The sequence below is a fragment of the Vipera berus genome (assembly GCF_964194415.1).
Source record: "Vipera berus genome assembly, chromosome: 2".
Taxonomy (NCBI): domain Eukaryota; kingdom Metazoa; phylum Chordata; class Lepidosauria; order Squamata; family Viperidae; genus Vipera; species Vipera berus.
In genome coordinates, this window is record NC_138203.1 from 68,523,738 (window position 1) to 68,540,667 (window position 16,930).

Sequence of the window (16,930 nt, forward strand, 5' to 3'; positions counted from 1 at the left end):
CTCGTAGCGAAGATCTGAAATTCACGAGAGGTGAATTGAGGTCCATTGTCGGAAACTATGGTGTCAGGTAGGCCGTGAGTTGCGAATATTTTCCGTAAGGCTTGAATAGTGGCTGCGGAGGTTGTTTTCCTAAGGGGCGTGACTTCCAGCCACTTGGAATAGCTGTCCACTGCTATTAAGAAACTTTGGCCCTGGATAGGCCCCGCAAAATCTATATGTATACGTGACCAGGGGTTCCTTGTAGTCTCCCATTTATGGATCGGGGCCTGGGGGGGTTCCTTCCTGGTCTCCTGACAGGTATAACACCCGCCCACATACTTTTCAATGTGTTTATCTATGCTAGGCCACCACACGTAACTTCTAGCCATTGCTTTCATTTTTACAATTCCAGGGTGCCCTTCATGTAAAATGTGTAATGTTTGGTCTATGTTTTCCTCTGGTATGATGACCCTATTTCCCCATAGCAGGCATCCTCTATGTGTTGAAATCTCGTTTTTCCTATTATAATAAGGTTGGAATTTGGGTTGTGGGTTTTGAGCTGGCCACCCAGTTGTGGCCCATTTGAGGACTCTGGCAAGTATTTTATCTTTTGCTGAATTATTAGCTATTATGTTTGCAGTCAGGGGGCATTCAGGAAGTTGAGAGATTGCTAAAATTTGGCTGGCTGGGGCTGGATCTGAGTCCCTGGTTTGTATGGGCAGTCTGCTGAGACAGTCAGCATGTCCCAATTCCTTACCTGGTTTATGTATTAGTTGATAAGAATAGGCTGCTAAGAACGTTGACCATCTTAAGATTCTCGGAGAGAGAATTTGTGGTGTAATTTTATTCCAAGTAAATATGCCTAGCAGGGGTTTGTGATCTGTAAATATCGTAAATGGTCTTCCATACAGATAATCATGAAATTTTTTGACCCCTGCTACTATCGCTAGGGCTTCCCTGTCAATTTGTGCATAGTTTCTTTCAGCTTTGGTCAGAGTGCGAGAATAGAAGGCTATGGGTCTTTGTGTGCCGTCCTTGAATAGGTGACTTAAGACTGCCCCAATTCCGTAGGGAGAGGCATCGCAAGCGATGCATATTGGGGTGTCTTCTCTGAAAAGGGTGATGGTTGAGCTTTGACAGATAATCTTTTTTAACGATTGGAAACTATTTTCATGTTCCTTGGTCCAGGACCAAGTTGTACCCTTGTCGAGGAGCCTATGGAGAGGCTCTGCAATAGTGGCTTTGTGGGGAATGAAAGCATGGTAAAAGTTTAACAGTCCCAAAAAGGATTGAAGCTCTTGCTTATTCCTAGGGCTGGGTGCGGTTTGAATAGCCCTTAGTTTCTCAGAGGTGGGGTGGATGCCCTGGCTATCGATTTTATACCCTAGGAATTCTGTAGAAGTGACTCCAATGGAGCACTTTTCCCGCTTAAGTTTGAGACCGGCTTCTCTGAGCCGGCTCAGCACAGCTGACAGCCTGTCAGCTAAACTAGCTTCATTTTCTCCGGCGATGAGAACATCGTCGAAATAGGGGCAGACCCCGGGTATTCCTTTCAGGGTCTTTTCCATGATACCCTGGAAGATACCCGGGGCTGCAGATATGCCGAACTGAAGCCTCTTAACTTTAAAAGCACCGCGGTGGGTGACAATAGTTTGCGCTTCCGCGGTGTCGTCTGTGACAGGCAGCTGTAAATACGCCTGCGAGAGGTCAAGCTTGGCGAAAATGGTGCCAGAGCGGATGGAAGCAAATACGTCCCTTACCGCTGGCACCGGGTAAGCATGGGGGCTGAGGGCTAGGTTGACTGTCGCCTTATAGTCAGCGCATACTCTCACTTCGCCATTAGGTTTGATTGGGGTGACAATAGGGGTCTCCCAGGTTCCCCCATCTGTTGGCTCCAGCACCCCTAGACTCACGAGTCGGTCAAGCTCGTTTTCAATTTTTTCTTTGAGGGCAAAGGGTACCCTCCTAGCTCTTATTTTAATTGGTTGGATTGCTGGATTTAATTGCAGGGAAATGGGGGGACCTGTATATTTCCCTAAAGTGCCCTCGAAAACGTCGGCGTACTTTTCGCAAACGGCTTCCAGGCTGGGTGTTTGAATGGTATTAACCCCTGATAAGGCGATGCCTAGTGGAGTGAACCAGTTAAGCCCTATCAAGTTGGTACGGTTCCCTGGCGTAACTAAAACCTCCAGGGTGCCTTTGAACCCCTTATACTGTACAAGGACCTTGGCTTTCCCTTCCAACGGAATAGGGGTTTTCTGGAAGTCTGCAAGGTGAACCTGAGTTTGTTTCAGGGGAATTTGTCTTCGGCCTTTCTGACAGATCTCCTGATAGGTAGTTAGCGAAATTAAGGAGACCGCTGACCCTGAATCCACCTCCATGTGGCAAGGCACCCCCTGAATTCTGACCCAGACCTTAACCTTGGAACTTATGCAGTTTACCCTATCGATTGTCTCAACCCGGTTGCCTGGTGGGGTTTCCCTGTTGGCCTGGGCAGCTGGCCTACCTGGGGGGTTTGCCTCCACCTCATTGACGTTGTCCCGGCCCTTGCTGCGGCACACCGGCTTGATGTGGCCAGTCTTCCCGCAGTTGTGGCATTTTGCGTTCCTAAAGCGGCAGCTTCCACGGGCATGGTTGCCCCCGCAGCTGGCACAGACGGCTCGTTGCACGTAACGCGGGGGTGGCGGTGGAGGGTCCCTGACTCCTCGGCGGTCCGACGTTTTTCCCCTCCTCGGCTGTCGGTGCTCCATCCTGCGCTGTAGGGCTTCTCCATCGGTGAAATCTACCGACTCTCCGCTGTCGCTGAAGGTTGCGCTTTCCTGGTAGACGGTCGCCGGGGTCTCTGGGGTCGTGTTCGTCGGCTTCTTTTTGTGGCTGTGTTCATATGCCATGATCTCCCTGGTCAGCTCAGCCAGATTCATGTCAGGTTTGGACGTCAGTTTTTTTTGTAGCTTCTCGTCCCTCAGACCGATCACCACCTGGTCCCTGATGCGGTCTTCCAGGTCGGGGAAGCAGCAGTTCCGCGCGGCGTGTCTGACCCCGGCGATGAACTCGTTGGCGGGCTCGTCCTGCCGTTGTTTCTTTTGTGCGAATTGCACCCGCCAGTACAGTTCCGAGCGAGCCGGCATGTAGTACTTGTTCAGCTGGTCCACCAGGTCCGCGTAGGAGACGTCCGTGATGGGCACTGGGCTGAACAGCCCGACGGCTGCGTCGTACACCGGGGGCCCGCTGATGTACAGCAGGGCGGCGGCCTTTGCTCGGTCGTCAGTAATTTTACTGACGAGGAGAAATCCTTCAACTTGGCCGAGGTGTGATTGCCATCTCTCGGGATGGCGGGTATCAAACTCCCTCACACGGCCGAAGTTTGCCATGTCGTCCGGTCCTGGGTTGCTCCGATGGAAGTTAAAACTTCCGTGTCAGCTCTTGCCGGGAACTCTCTTCCTCGGCCGTGACTTCAGCTCCGGAGCGATCCCACCTTCGTCGCCAGTGAAGTAGCCGAAGGACCGCTCGGGACGACAGGCTAGTTAAACAACAAGTTTATTTAGAGCAAGACAACATTGAATGACTTGTTCGGCTTTTATAGCCGACAGCTGGTCGCGAGGACCAATCAGCAGTGTTTGTTTTGGCGCCGTGTCAGACGGGGACCAATCAGCGTCGTCTTCTTCTGACAGCTCCGGCTTCCGCGTGGTGTGGTGTTTTGACAGCCGCGAGCTGTCAGTGGTTGCGCCTGCGCAGTGCGGTGGACGCTTTGACAGCTCAGGCTTCTTCACGGTCCGGAGTTTGACAGCCGCGAGCTGTCAGTGGAGGCGCCTGCGCAGTGCGGGGAACTTTGACAGCTGTCAAAGTTCCCGCGTGTATTCCTGTCAAGCGGCTTTACTTAAATACCTTGACGATGCCCTAATATTTATACTTGTTAACATATGTACACTTCCATTGAAGAATGTTTACATATACAATACATTTACGTGGCTATAGAATCTGTCATTAGACTTTTGGCTTCATATTAAATCATATGTTAGCCACCAGCAAAGTTTTCTTTATAAAGTACAATTATATGTATGCTTTTTTTAAAGAGTCAGTTTGGTCTAGTGATTAAGAAGACCAGGAAGCTGTGAGCTCTAGTCATGCCTTAGGCTTGTAAGTTGGCTGGGTGACTTTGACTAGCCACCCTCTCTCAGCCTTCAAGGCTCTGGTGAGGAGGTGGTCAGTCAATTCCTCTTGTAACCAATGGATCAACACTTGACTGATCTGAAGAAAAGTGGACCCTGCATTTGTGGGAAAATGCCAAGGAGAAAAAGTATATTTCGCTTTCTGTTGTTTTCTTTGGTAGGTTCATTACATTGGACAGGCAGTATTTACTTTTCTAAACAGATTATGCAGTAAAATTATAGTATTGTACTTCTCAAATTATGCACTCAAAAATTATACTGTATATTCTCATACTTGTTGCTTCAGCATTTAAAGTACAGAGCACAATTAAACCAGTTTCATTGGCTCATTTCCTATTTTTTGTATGAAATATTTGGTTGACTGTAAATATGGTGAAGTTGCATATCTGCAGCATTTGGAGAACTTTCAAGAAATTCTTTTAATAAAACTTTCATTTTAAAATTATTTGTCCAACACTAAGCTTGGCTGACAAAGGTAGATCTGGATATTTTTCTTGGTTGCTTTTAGCGTTAGCTGAATGTCAGAAACCATGCAAGAAGGTTGATCTGATAGGGTGGGGAATTTTAATAGCTGTTTAATAGCTTCAGTGACTTTTGAGCAAATCTATCTGTCATGAGATAAGAGATGTTCTCTTAGCAGTTTGTAGCATATTAAAGTACATGACCCAAACTAAACTGACAGCATCATGAACCGATGTAAATGCTGCAGACCCTGAAACTAATGATTTTCAACTTCTTCATTAACAGATATAGAATTTAGAAGTGAGCGGAGATGTGGTTATTTACTGTATATAAATTAAGAAAATAGTGAAGAGATCTAAATCGTTTTAAAGTAATGGTAAAGTGGTTGATGCAACTCAGTTGAAAAATTTGGGTACATGTTCATATATATATGAGTAGGAAAAACAAATGGCAACAATTTAGAACGGGTGAGGAAATCTGTGAAATCTGTATGCGAAAACATCTGAATGTCCTTGAAGACCAGAAGATAAACATGAACCAGGAATGAAATGCAGCTGCTGAAAGGCAATGCAATTTTGGAGCCCAGGGTCATGATCACAGGAAGTGATTATTCTATTTTACTCCTTGATCAGATCCCATATACATGCTATGTTCAGTTTGGGCACCACAATTCAGAAAGGCAGAGAGAATGAAAGAAGTTTAGAAGAGGACTACCAAGATAGAAAGGGGGTCTGGGAATCAAGTCCTATAAGGAATGGTGAAAAATTATTTGTATGTTCAGTACCTTACAGAAGAAACCATTGTGGTAAGATATGGTGTCGATCAAATATCCGAAGGGTTAACACATAAAGAAGAAGGGGCAGATATTCTTAGTTCAAAATCATTTGTTTAAAAGTACTTGGAAATAGAATTAGGAGGAAATTCACGACTGTATGATATTTCATCCAGTTAAGCAGACTGTCCCACGTGAGAGATCTTCAATCAGAGGTTAGACAATCATCTGTCAGAAATGCTTTAATGAATCCTGTACTGAGCAGGAGATTAGATAAGATTTGCTGTAAGGTCACTTCCAATTCAACCAGTTTATGATTCTCTGAAGTTGATGTTGTCTGTGAGTGAAGGATAGCCCACATCCACACTATAAATCAGAAACGTCCAGAGTATCTTTGAATTGCTGCTGCAAAGCTTACCTCTGGGGCCAGAGTTTTCCTGGCAAGTTCTGGACTGTTGCTCAGAATCTCTTAAGGCTTTTTCTAGAAAAATCAGCTGAGAACACATGACATCTTGCAGACAAATCTATCTTTTCTGCTGTGCTCTGAAATATCAGTTGAGTTGAGTTGAGTGGAGTGGGATCTTTAGAGGGGAGTAAACAAAACCTTCAAGATTTCAATCATGACCATTCAATTGAAGCCCTATCTTTTGTTACACTTTATAAGAGGTAAAAATGTGGTGGTTTTGTGTGGTTATGACAACCATCTCGACTTTTTTTGATGACCTCCCCAGCTGCCTGGGGATGCCTCCAGTCAGATTTTCCATTATATCATGCACAATCATGAATTCTATTTTTACCCCAATTCCTAGTATAGAGTTATCTGCCTCTCTGCATAGCTGAGCCCTTTTCCAATAACTTCTGTAACAATATATTTCGTTTATATTCTCCTGATTGACAAAATCATATATTTATTTCACCTATAAGACTCTCCTTTTGCCACAAACTTTGAGATCTTATTGCTCTGATCTTTGGATTCTGCTTCTGATAGAGGGTAGAAGGAGAGATATAGTAGGCTGCAATAAGGAAAGGAAACACAGTCAAGGATATCTCCAGGAGTGAGTCATAAGGACAGTTTTACTCCTTCCTGATTAACTACAATCTTTGGGAGAATGACTTAGTAAAATAAACAATAATAATGCAATAATAGTGATTATTCCTAGGTTTTAGAAATGAGGTCATGAATGCTTTAGTTTGGATTGCTAGTTGAGCAGAAGATTGTGCTCTGTGGCCCAAAACTCACTGAAATTGACCACTGGTTGTGTAGCTGCAGGAGGACTTTTTTGTTCATGCTGATGAACTAGACCATTCTTCTTTGCTCTTCCACTGTGAAAATGTTGTTTCACTAAATTATCTTCTGATAGAATCAATGGTGCTGACAAATACACTCACTTTTATTGTAGCAGTGAAAGCAACTCAAAATTCCAGGATATCTCAAAAAAAGAAGAGAGAAGGAGACAGAAGACACAGCAAAGACAAGGCTCATTCTTTTTCCGACTCAATTCTTGCTTCATATTCAAAAAAAGTAATTCCCCACCTACATCAAATCGATAAATATTAAAACGTTATCTGCCCAATGGAGGCAGGTCCTCCTTAAATCTATGTTGCTGAGAGTAAAGCTCCAGCTGAGAGATTGTAAAGTATGCCTATATTTTGTGAAAATATATTTTCATAACTTTGCAATATAATTTGGAGTTGTCTTTTTCTCTCTGCTTCTGTCCCTTACCTGCTTTGGGACATAAACTTACTTAATAATTACAATTAATTAAGGCTCTATAAAATGAAGGAAACCAGGAAGAGTTTTCAAGGTTTCAGCAGAGTAAAAAGACATAATCAGAATGCCGGGTCAGACTTCTGTGGAATTGCTCAGAGGCCAGATACACTCACTAGTAGTTCAAATTATCATGCCCTGCTGATGTTTAGTCACCAGTCTTTACAGAAATGTGAGACTGTTTTTTTAATGATAGATGTATTTGTTCATTCCATGCTGAACCTAGAAAAGAAAACACTCATTATTTCTCTGTCAACCTTTTTTTTGTTAAAATAGTAGCTAAACCACTCAGATCTACTGTTTCTGATTCATGCTGTTGCCATCTTATCTAATAGGTATATAATCCTACCTGGAAGCTACATTTATGTATTTATTTAGCTGGTGGCTTGTGAGGCTGCAGTATATAAAGTGATGCTGTGAAGCTGGTAGGGCTGCTTCACTTACAGTCATGGAGCGCAGGCTTTATTCACTGTCATGGTGAAGGACATTCACTATCCAATTAAAAAGAGGATATAAACTATAGCCATTTGATATAAACTGTCATTGCTTATTTAATGCTAAAAGAATTTCACCAATTTGAAGCAGAGCTTTGAAGTCAATTCATACATGCAATTAATTTCTGTGTATATTAGAATAACACAGAGTTTTCAAGCTTATTAACATCTGGCCCTCACTCAGGTTATCCCATAATTATTTAAATCCTACTATGGCATAAACATTATGACACATCTTTGGAGAACCATACTTTTGTATGTTCATGAGTTGATCCTTTGTATGAAGTACTGGACATTCCATGGATAACTTTTGTTCTCTCACTGGAAGGGAACAATGCTGGACACAAAGTCAAAATAAGGCGACAAAGACTACAACTTTTCATTAAGTTGCAAATTTGATGAATGACCATAGCTTTCTCCAAACAGATTCTATGTTCTTTACAAAATATTATAAAATCATTTGTAACTGTCGGTGTCCCTGTTACTTTGGAGATAAATAAGAGATTTGAATATTCTGCCAACCCCAAGACCAATAGTTTAATATAAAACATTCTTTCAGTTTATTTAAGCAATTTCTGTTTAGTACCACATTATTTGTTTAAAAAAATTAGGAAAGGGGAAAACCCCTGAAAAAATAACATCTAAGCAAAATTATATATATATATATATATATATATATATATATATATATATATATATATATATATATATATATATATATATATATATATATATATATATATATATATATATATATATATATATATATATATATATATATATATATGCATGCACGCTTTACTAGGCTTATGGAGAAAAGGTTAATTTAATAGAAAAATTAAAATGTAGATTAGCATTGATTTTGGCCAATAACAATTACAATACTACCTCTTTTTACAAATGACATTTGAACATTTTACAGATGTACAGTATTTTTCAGTAAAATGTATCTAGATTTAACAATGTCAATATTTTAAAAAATTAAATTCTCCTCTATATTAGTGTTAAAAGCATTTTAACGTATCCAAATAAAATCTTTACAACTCAATATATTATATCACAATTTGGAGACACACACACACACACATGGATTTGTTTGCATGTGTGTATGTGTTGTGTAATATTTACTTATATAATATATCTATACCAGGGGTGTCAAACTGCCGGCCCACGGGCTGGATGCATCACGTGGAAGCTGTGCCCACCCCAGCTCCGGCAAGGGGAGAAAAGTCGTGATATGTCATGACACATCACGTGATGTGGTGAGTTTGACACCCACGATCTATACCATTAACTTTAATTGTGGAAGCATTATTTTCTAGTTCTTTTGTCATGTAAAAATAAGGCAGTCCAGACAGTAATAATACAACCAGAACAGATAGTCATGAGAATTTTTGCAAATTGGGCATGTGTGGCACTAACCATATCACGCTTACTATCTCTTCTCAGAATATAAGCCACCACCCAACTTACATAAAGTTACATCAAATTTAATTACTTTTGAAAAAGAATGGACAGTGTGTGATTAATTGAAATGCTATTAATTTCTAAGAAATTCATACGCAACTAGACCAGGGAAGCATACCTGACTTTTCCCCATGTTTACCAACCATTTCCAAGTCAAAAATATTCTACCTCAGCTACAGGATATTACTATGTAGGAGCTTTATTTTCTCATGGAATTTGTTTTTCACTCCAGCCAATTTCTTTGAACTTCTCTTTTTTTCTCCTTATTGAGTCCATCTCTTTAAGATCTTAGTTTAAGTTTTAGAATAAGAGATGGTAAAAAAAAATGTTTAAAATATTGTCTAGAATTTACTTTGGACAAATGCCTCTCTCAGGTTGTGTTGGTCTTCAGTATATTTGAGAAAAGTTTTTTTTCTCCATTTGAAGTTTTGTTAAAATAGCATAGGATTGTGTACATTGTAACTATGTTATGCACACTACAATTTCTAATACATCTACCTTTTTCTAGAATATAAATAATAATAAAAAAGATAGCTGGCTGGCTTTTGTACAAATCCTAAAAAATACTCTTTAGACTATGAATGGCAGTATCAAAACATCTTTTTGCTGGTCTGTTAAATGTTTCAACTTGTAATAATAAATACTGAGGATTTTAATGAAATGAGTTTCCAACGTGATAATTATTCATTTTAATCTTAAAAGAAATTTATTTTCTAAATAATTTGGTGATAAACTAGATGATTTTTTGTGCATATTTATTTATATAGAAAAGAGGTTCATTTCTATATAATTTGTAATATTCAGGAAGCCCTATTTTTCCAGGATAAATCATTTTTATTTCATTTAGATCTGTGCTATGTACAGTAAAAACAATTAAAAATTGCAGAATTATCTTAAATTATCTGATACATGAATGTTTTGAATATTAATTAAAAGAATGCACAAATTATATTTTAATACTATTTTTAGTATTAAAATATAATATAGAAAATATACTATGAAATTTGAAACTTGTTTTGGGGATTTTCTCTACATATTATATGGTAGCAGAAAACCTTTAGGTTTAGTACTTAAAGTTTTCTATTATTGCACAATAATAACAAATTATTTCACTCTTGATGGAATACTGATAATGCATGCACATTAAGAGTAAAATTTGGTTTAGTATATTAATTCCACTTATAGGTATCAATCACACAAATGTTTATACTAGTACCATTGTAATCTGAATATCATATCTATTCATTTTTCAGAATTGCTGAAATCCAAAGAATTACTTTTTATTCAGAAAGCAATATATTATGAATGTATTGAGCATACTACATATAACATAATCCACGCATGAGTCTATTTATACTTACTTGTTGAAGGGATATTGAAATCCATACATGGATATGAGATAATGGATGTGCTCATTTTATTCACTTTTAGGCAAAAAAAATCCCACAAGCTCTGCTTATAGACCTTATTTTACTAAACATGATACTATTTGCTGGAATATTTGGCATATCCATGTATGCATCACAGTTTAATAAATGTATGAAATACTTGGTAGGAAAAAATTGAGTTTCAGAAAGTATCAATAGAAGAATTTGATGTTAGCTAAAGGAAGATAAATGATAAGCATAAAGGTACAAAAAGTAAATATGTAAAGAGAAATATCAACATATTTTTGGAAAATTCTTTTTTAAAAACTGATATTTTTTTGCTGAAAATAGTTTTGAGATTGAAATTAATTTGGTCTACTCATATTTCTCAATATATATTATATGGACTGATATTTGATTGCTACTTACTGTTTTTTGATTCCTGATAAGAGTATTTGGTTCACTTAAATTAGATATTATTTATTAAAATTATTTCATTTAATTTTTATATTTAACTTGCCTGATCTGAAGTCATGGCCCATAGTCAAAGAAATATATTGGTATCAAAGTTTTACAAGTGCACAATCTAGCTTATTGATATTGGTAGATTCAGGCATACAAACTACAGTTAAAAGTGGTGGGGGGGATAACTTGTATTTTTCAGAGTTTATTCATACCAGAATAACACCCTAAAACTTAGAAACATATTTTTCAAAACATACTGGTTGATCTGGCCAGAATTCTGAAAAGTTGTTGGAGAATTTAATTGTAAAAAAATGAATCCGAGCAAATGCTATCCAACATACGATGTGACTAAAAAAATGCAGACACCACTATAATGCAAGCAAAGCATGAGTTTTGCAACAAAAGATGTTATTTCTTTTCAGAGTGTCTTATTAGAGTTCTTCTCATTCTTATTACATTAGGGAAAAAAAGACTAATGCAAGTATGTTTTTTGTTTTGTTTTAATCCATTGTAAACTTGTGCTGTATTGTTGGCGCACTCTACACATCTTCAAGGGAAACAAGCAGGAAAAAAAAGGAAAGCAGATTTTTGTCAAAAAAAATATATATCCAGGCATGTCCTTGAATTGACAGGAAGTCGAATGACTTTAATTTGGCATCAAATGCTTTGGTCACACCCTACTGACACTGTGATCCCAGATGTTTTTTTTTTCTGAACACCCAGTAATGAAAGGTAGGTTCGTTGTAGTTTTGTATCTGAAGTTCCAATATACAGTTCACTGCCTCCCCAAGGGGGAGAAAGAGAAAGAGGGGAAAAAAGGTGGTTTGGGAGGGTTTCCCCTTTTTTAATAATATGGATTAATCTATAAGTCTACAGGAACAAGAATGCCTGGAGAGAAGCCAAATCAGCCTTTTAGTGTACATGTTCTGCAGCAAAGTTGCTGAAGTACTTTCCGCTGGCAAAGATTATTTTTTTTCACTAGCATACAGAAGCCACCTTCTGCCCAAGATTCTTCCGTTGCTTCATGAGGTCATAGAGAGTGGAAGGAGGTTGAGGTTTGAACAGCATGGTGTCAAGTAGAGGGAGATTTAATTGGTCAGACAGGCAAATTTGATAGAAGAGATCGATCAGGAGCAGGTAGCAAATAGGAAATTGGGTTTCCATCAAAAGGAATTTCAGTCACAACAGCATTCAGGAAAATACATTGTGTTGTAGCAAGGAGTGATTTGTATCCATTTATGTAAGAAGGAAAAAAAAAGAATCAGAAAAAGAAATATTAGAAAACAGTGAAAAATGCAGTCAGAAATATCTTATTGAGTATTATGAATTTAAAAAAGAATATTAAACAGAAACACACAAGAATATACGCATAAATTTAGATCATACTGAATTTAATAGAATAGTATTCTGATTTTTTTTTGTTTGTGCTCCCCAAAATGCTTAAAGTGAAGATTCCCTTGCTCACTGTGCAATTGCAAAGGAATTTGTTTATTATGTTCATCCGAATAATTTCTTTTTAACTTATTCACTTGTTACTTTATGGAGAAAAATCTTAGTCTGATTCAGGATGTAATGCATAATTTTCCTACAATTTAAGAGAAAAAGTAATAAATATAAGTTGGGTGGACTGTACTGTTTGATCATTCACTTTGGGGAAAATCCAGAGATAAGTAGCTGCCAATGGAAGAGCATTTGCCAGGGGAAATAGATTTTTTCTAGTCTAGCAGCTCCTTCTAACACCCCCCCCAGTTCTATTATAGAGCGATTGGAGGCTGCAGTTGGGATGATTCAAAGGGCAAATTGAATATTATCCTGTCCTTGTGAAGAACATGAGTTTTCAATCTGATTTTAAGTCCAGTCCCACATTTAGATAAATCTGATGTCCTGTTTATCACAATCCAAGATGCTAAGCACTTTTTCCAGACAGTCAGTTAAAGGGATCTTGCAATACTTGTTGATTTAGCAATTTTAGCAAAAGTATGTTATTTTATACATGCTTTTTAAAAAGAGAACTATGAAATAATGAGGAAAATAAAATAAAATCACTCTTGAAACTACTATGTGCATGAAAAATATTACTCACTGAAGTTTTGTTTTCTGAAATTCATTGTTAGTGGCAAATGCTGTGAAGCTCATTGAACATAAAGATGCTCTTGATAGCACTTACGTATATTGTTATTGAGATTGAAAGCATTATGTTGTTAAGAATCTTGCAACATTTTAAATGCTATTTAACTAAAAACTAAACTACAGTAAAAGGGATCACAAGCAGGGGCCTAGCATAATGCATACATTAATTCTCTGTAAATTCAGAGTTCTGCATATATTACTGTGATCATAAAAAATCTTGCAGTTGTACAGTAAACCCTTGATTTAGCAGACCAGTGGGAAATGAAAGTAGATATCCATTAAATCCAAATGTCTTTTACAGAAGCATATTTCATGTATTTTATGCATATTAGTTTCATAAATGGAAAATGGGATTTTATCCATGTATAGAAACTTATTGTGTCTGTGCATTTGAGGTCTTCTAAAGGGTTTTAATTTAGGGTTTACTGTGGTTTAAATAATTTGATTTCCAAGTCATAGGTTCCCTTAAGTATCAGGAAACTCCTCTCTTCACCCCCAAATATAGCTTAAAATTGTTCTGAGAATGTCATGAGAAGCAATAGCCAGGATATGAGTTAGACATCTTAGAATAGAGTATTTCAGTTTGGAGGAAATTGTTGGATACAAATCATGAAAAGAGCACCTGGACAGGATATAAAACAACCAGAACAGGAACAGAGGTTAAAAAAACCAGATCACACAGTTGATCAATAAGTTGTCAAAAATCATTCAGCTACAATGAAAGGAGCAAGGAGAAAAGCTGGTGGCATACAATGGTAGGTGATATGAAAAACTGAGTGTAGGAGCAGTTGTAACTGCAGATGAGAGACAAACTTATCTGAAATCAAAGGGTCAATGCAAATTTTACACATCATTAAAACAAGCTGAGATGTTGCACTGTTTAGCATTGAACGTAGTGTTTCTTTAATGCACTTGATGCTTACCCCAAGGTGCTTGCAGATATTTGAACAAAACTAAAATTCTTTTAGTAAACTTGCACTGTTTGCTGATTAGCCTGTATGAATTTCTTTCCATTCAACAAAAGGATTTAACAAGATGCACTATGGTCTGCTACACCACTGTGTATCTTTATTACAGCTGACTCACTGTGGATACTAATGAAACCAACCAGAAGTTATTGCCTGTTCCGCTATCTCAGCCTATCTTTATAAGATAGAGAAAACATAGAGGCCATGACTTGTAATTTTTTTTTGCCCATTTTCTTAACAGCAATTTTGCTCTGGTCACATAACCAGAAGGAAAAAAAATCAAGAAACTTAAGTTGGTAGAAATTTTTTTCTGGATTTTTTCCCCCCTTGGCTAGATCTGGCACATTTTCAAACATTTATTTATTTAGTCAACTTCTCTCCCAAGTCCAAATTTGGCCACATTCTGTTCTATTTTCAGATAGATAGACAATATAATTTCTTCAAAGATTCCTTTGGATTGGAAATAAAAATGATAATAAATTTAAAAGAAGTTACGTTTACATAGATCCCAATGGTGATCATTTTCTAGGAATAGCAATATGGCTTTTGCCTTGTTAAATTACTTTTTCATAAACAGTTGGTGAAATCTGCCTATCCCTGTAGAAAAATCCTAACACTCATTCCCAAGCCTGCTTCTGTTTTCTGCTACATTCTCCAGTACATAGATGTACTGGTCATACCTGACCCCATAATTACGTAGTCTACTGCAGGGGTCCCCAACCCCTGGGCCGTGGCCCACTACCGAGCCGTGGCCTATTCAGAACCGGGCCATGTGAGAGGCGGACTGGTGTGCGAGCGCAGCTCTACTTGCGTTTCTCTTCTCTCTTCTGTGAGTGGAGCTGTGCACGCGCATGTGTGCACCGGCTCACCACTTGTGTGGCCCAGTTCCCCTCTCCTCTCCCAGGCTGCCAAGCTGCCTGCTTCCAATGCTCCAAAAGTGGAGCGGTGAGAACAGAGGCTGAGTGGGGATGAGTATGCCCTGCTCAGTTTTGCTGACTCACCGAGGCTCCCTGTGCAGGACACCTGATCTGCTTTTGAAGTGTCAGGCAGCCTTGCTGAGTCTGAAGGAGCAAGAGACCCCACCTCCCAAAGGCTGCTCTTCTCCATGGCAAAAGCTTTTGCAAACAGACAAAAGACTTTGGAGGAGCAATCTCGCACTGCTTCAGGTCTTTTGGTGTGGAGAAGCCTGAAGGAGTGCAAAAATGTGCCCCAAAGGCTTCTCTTCTTTCTTGTGTGAGTGGAGGTGTGCACGGACATGTGAGCCCACCGCTCGCACGGCCCTGTTCCCCTCCCCCCGCCCAGTCAAGCCGCCAAGCCGTAAAAGTTGGGGAGTGCTGGACTAGTTGGAGTCTCCAAATATTGTCGAGTCATATCCTTGAATCTTTGTAACACATCTGGAGGATTAAGATAGCTGGCCTTTGAGAATGAGGAATCCACTATATTGTGAAAGGCTTGAAAGGAACCCAATTGTTTCTGTTTGAGGATACTAATTTTTTTCAGGGAGTTGATGCATATCAATTAAGATAGCTGGCCTTTGAGAATGAGGAATCCACTATATTGTGAAAGGCTTGAAAGGAACCCAATTGTTTCTGTTTGAGGATACTAATTTTTTTCAGGGAGTTGATGCATATACTCACACACTATAGTAAAAGTTCAACTCCCACAATAAATAACAATTCTTTTATATGAGTGTGAAAGTTCGTTGGTTTCTGAACGTTTCGTTACTCCTAAACTCTGCTGAAGATGTTACCTAGCCCGGTAACGAAATGTTTGGAAACCAACCCACAAACTCGAAGAATGAACCTTCACCCTCATCCTATACCTACACAGAGATATTTGCCACTATTGCAATTCTTTTATATTTTGAATTTGCAAAATTAAAATTTCCCAGTAATTCACATTTGGGGGACAATTTCAGCAGCTGATTTATTCTCTCTTTGTTTGGGGCTTCTATGTGCAGTTTTTTAAAAAATCTATTTTTATTCTTTCATTCATGCAGTGTTAGATCTCTTAATACTGTTTGTACATTCAATTTCCTTTCAGAAGCTTTTAAGCAAATATATGAAAATAGACTACTCTTTTAGCTTATTGATAAATGATGAGAATGATGAGGTGGAAAGATAGCCTGTGTTTTTCCTATTAGGAATAAAAACAATAAAGGAGTTAAGCTTTCCTGAGATTATTTTTTAAAGCCCAAACAATATTAAACAAAGGAAATATAAAAAAATAGTTGGAAAAAAGCACTCACCATCTTTACAGACAAGACCAACTACACAGAGACCTGTATCTAAGATGTAGCCATTTGGACAACTTGTACAGTTTCTTTCTCCTGGGCCGCTGCACCCAAAGCAGCTGACATCACATCTTAATGAAAAAAAAATCCAGCAAGTTATACCTAGGATCCATGTTGATTATTTGTCTTATAATCAAATACTGCTTGATTTAATTCTTATTTGAATTAATGCAAGATTCTGTAATGGGGATGTAAACACAGAAAATAACATAGCAAAGATGATAATTAGATTCCCGTAAGCCAACCTATTTTTGCTCTTGTTTTAGGCCTCTGAGATCTTGAAGGCTCATCACACACAAAGAAAATCCAACATTTCCACAAAGTTAATCATAATCTAGTGGCCGTGTCAAATAACCTGGTTGCTCAGAAATTTCAGTTCATCAATTTCCCTTTTATATGTCTGTTTTGGGACTAGAAGGCATTTACAGAAATTACTCCATTTCCCCCCCTTTTTAGCTAGACAACCAATTCCATGATGCCTCCTGACTCTCAACCCATGGGGTCTGGATGACAAAAAATGAGAATGATGGGGAAGAATTCTTGCCTGTGAATGACTAATTGTATATGGTAAGACTGTTGGTCATTGTAAAATTTCA

At 38.5% G+C, this 16,930-nt stretch overlaps 1 protein-coding gene across 1 annotated transcript in view; it reads right to left on the minus strand.

Annotated features, from left to right (window-relative positions):
- The window catches only part of PCSK5 (proprotein convertase subtilisin/kexin type 5), a gene marked incomplete at both ends in the record, with an annotated part of 222,828 nt that overhangs the window by 47,556 nt on the left and 158,342 nt on the right, over positions 1-16,930 (minus strand). The window contains one exon of the mRNA XM_081318873.1: positions 16,290-16,405. Within this exon, the coding sequence (XP_081174999.1) occupies positions 16,290-16,405 (116 nt within the window). The remainder of the gene's footprint in view (positions 1-16,289; positions 16,406-16,930) is intronic.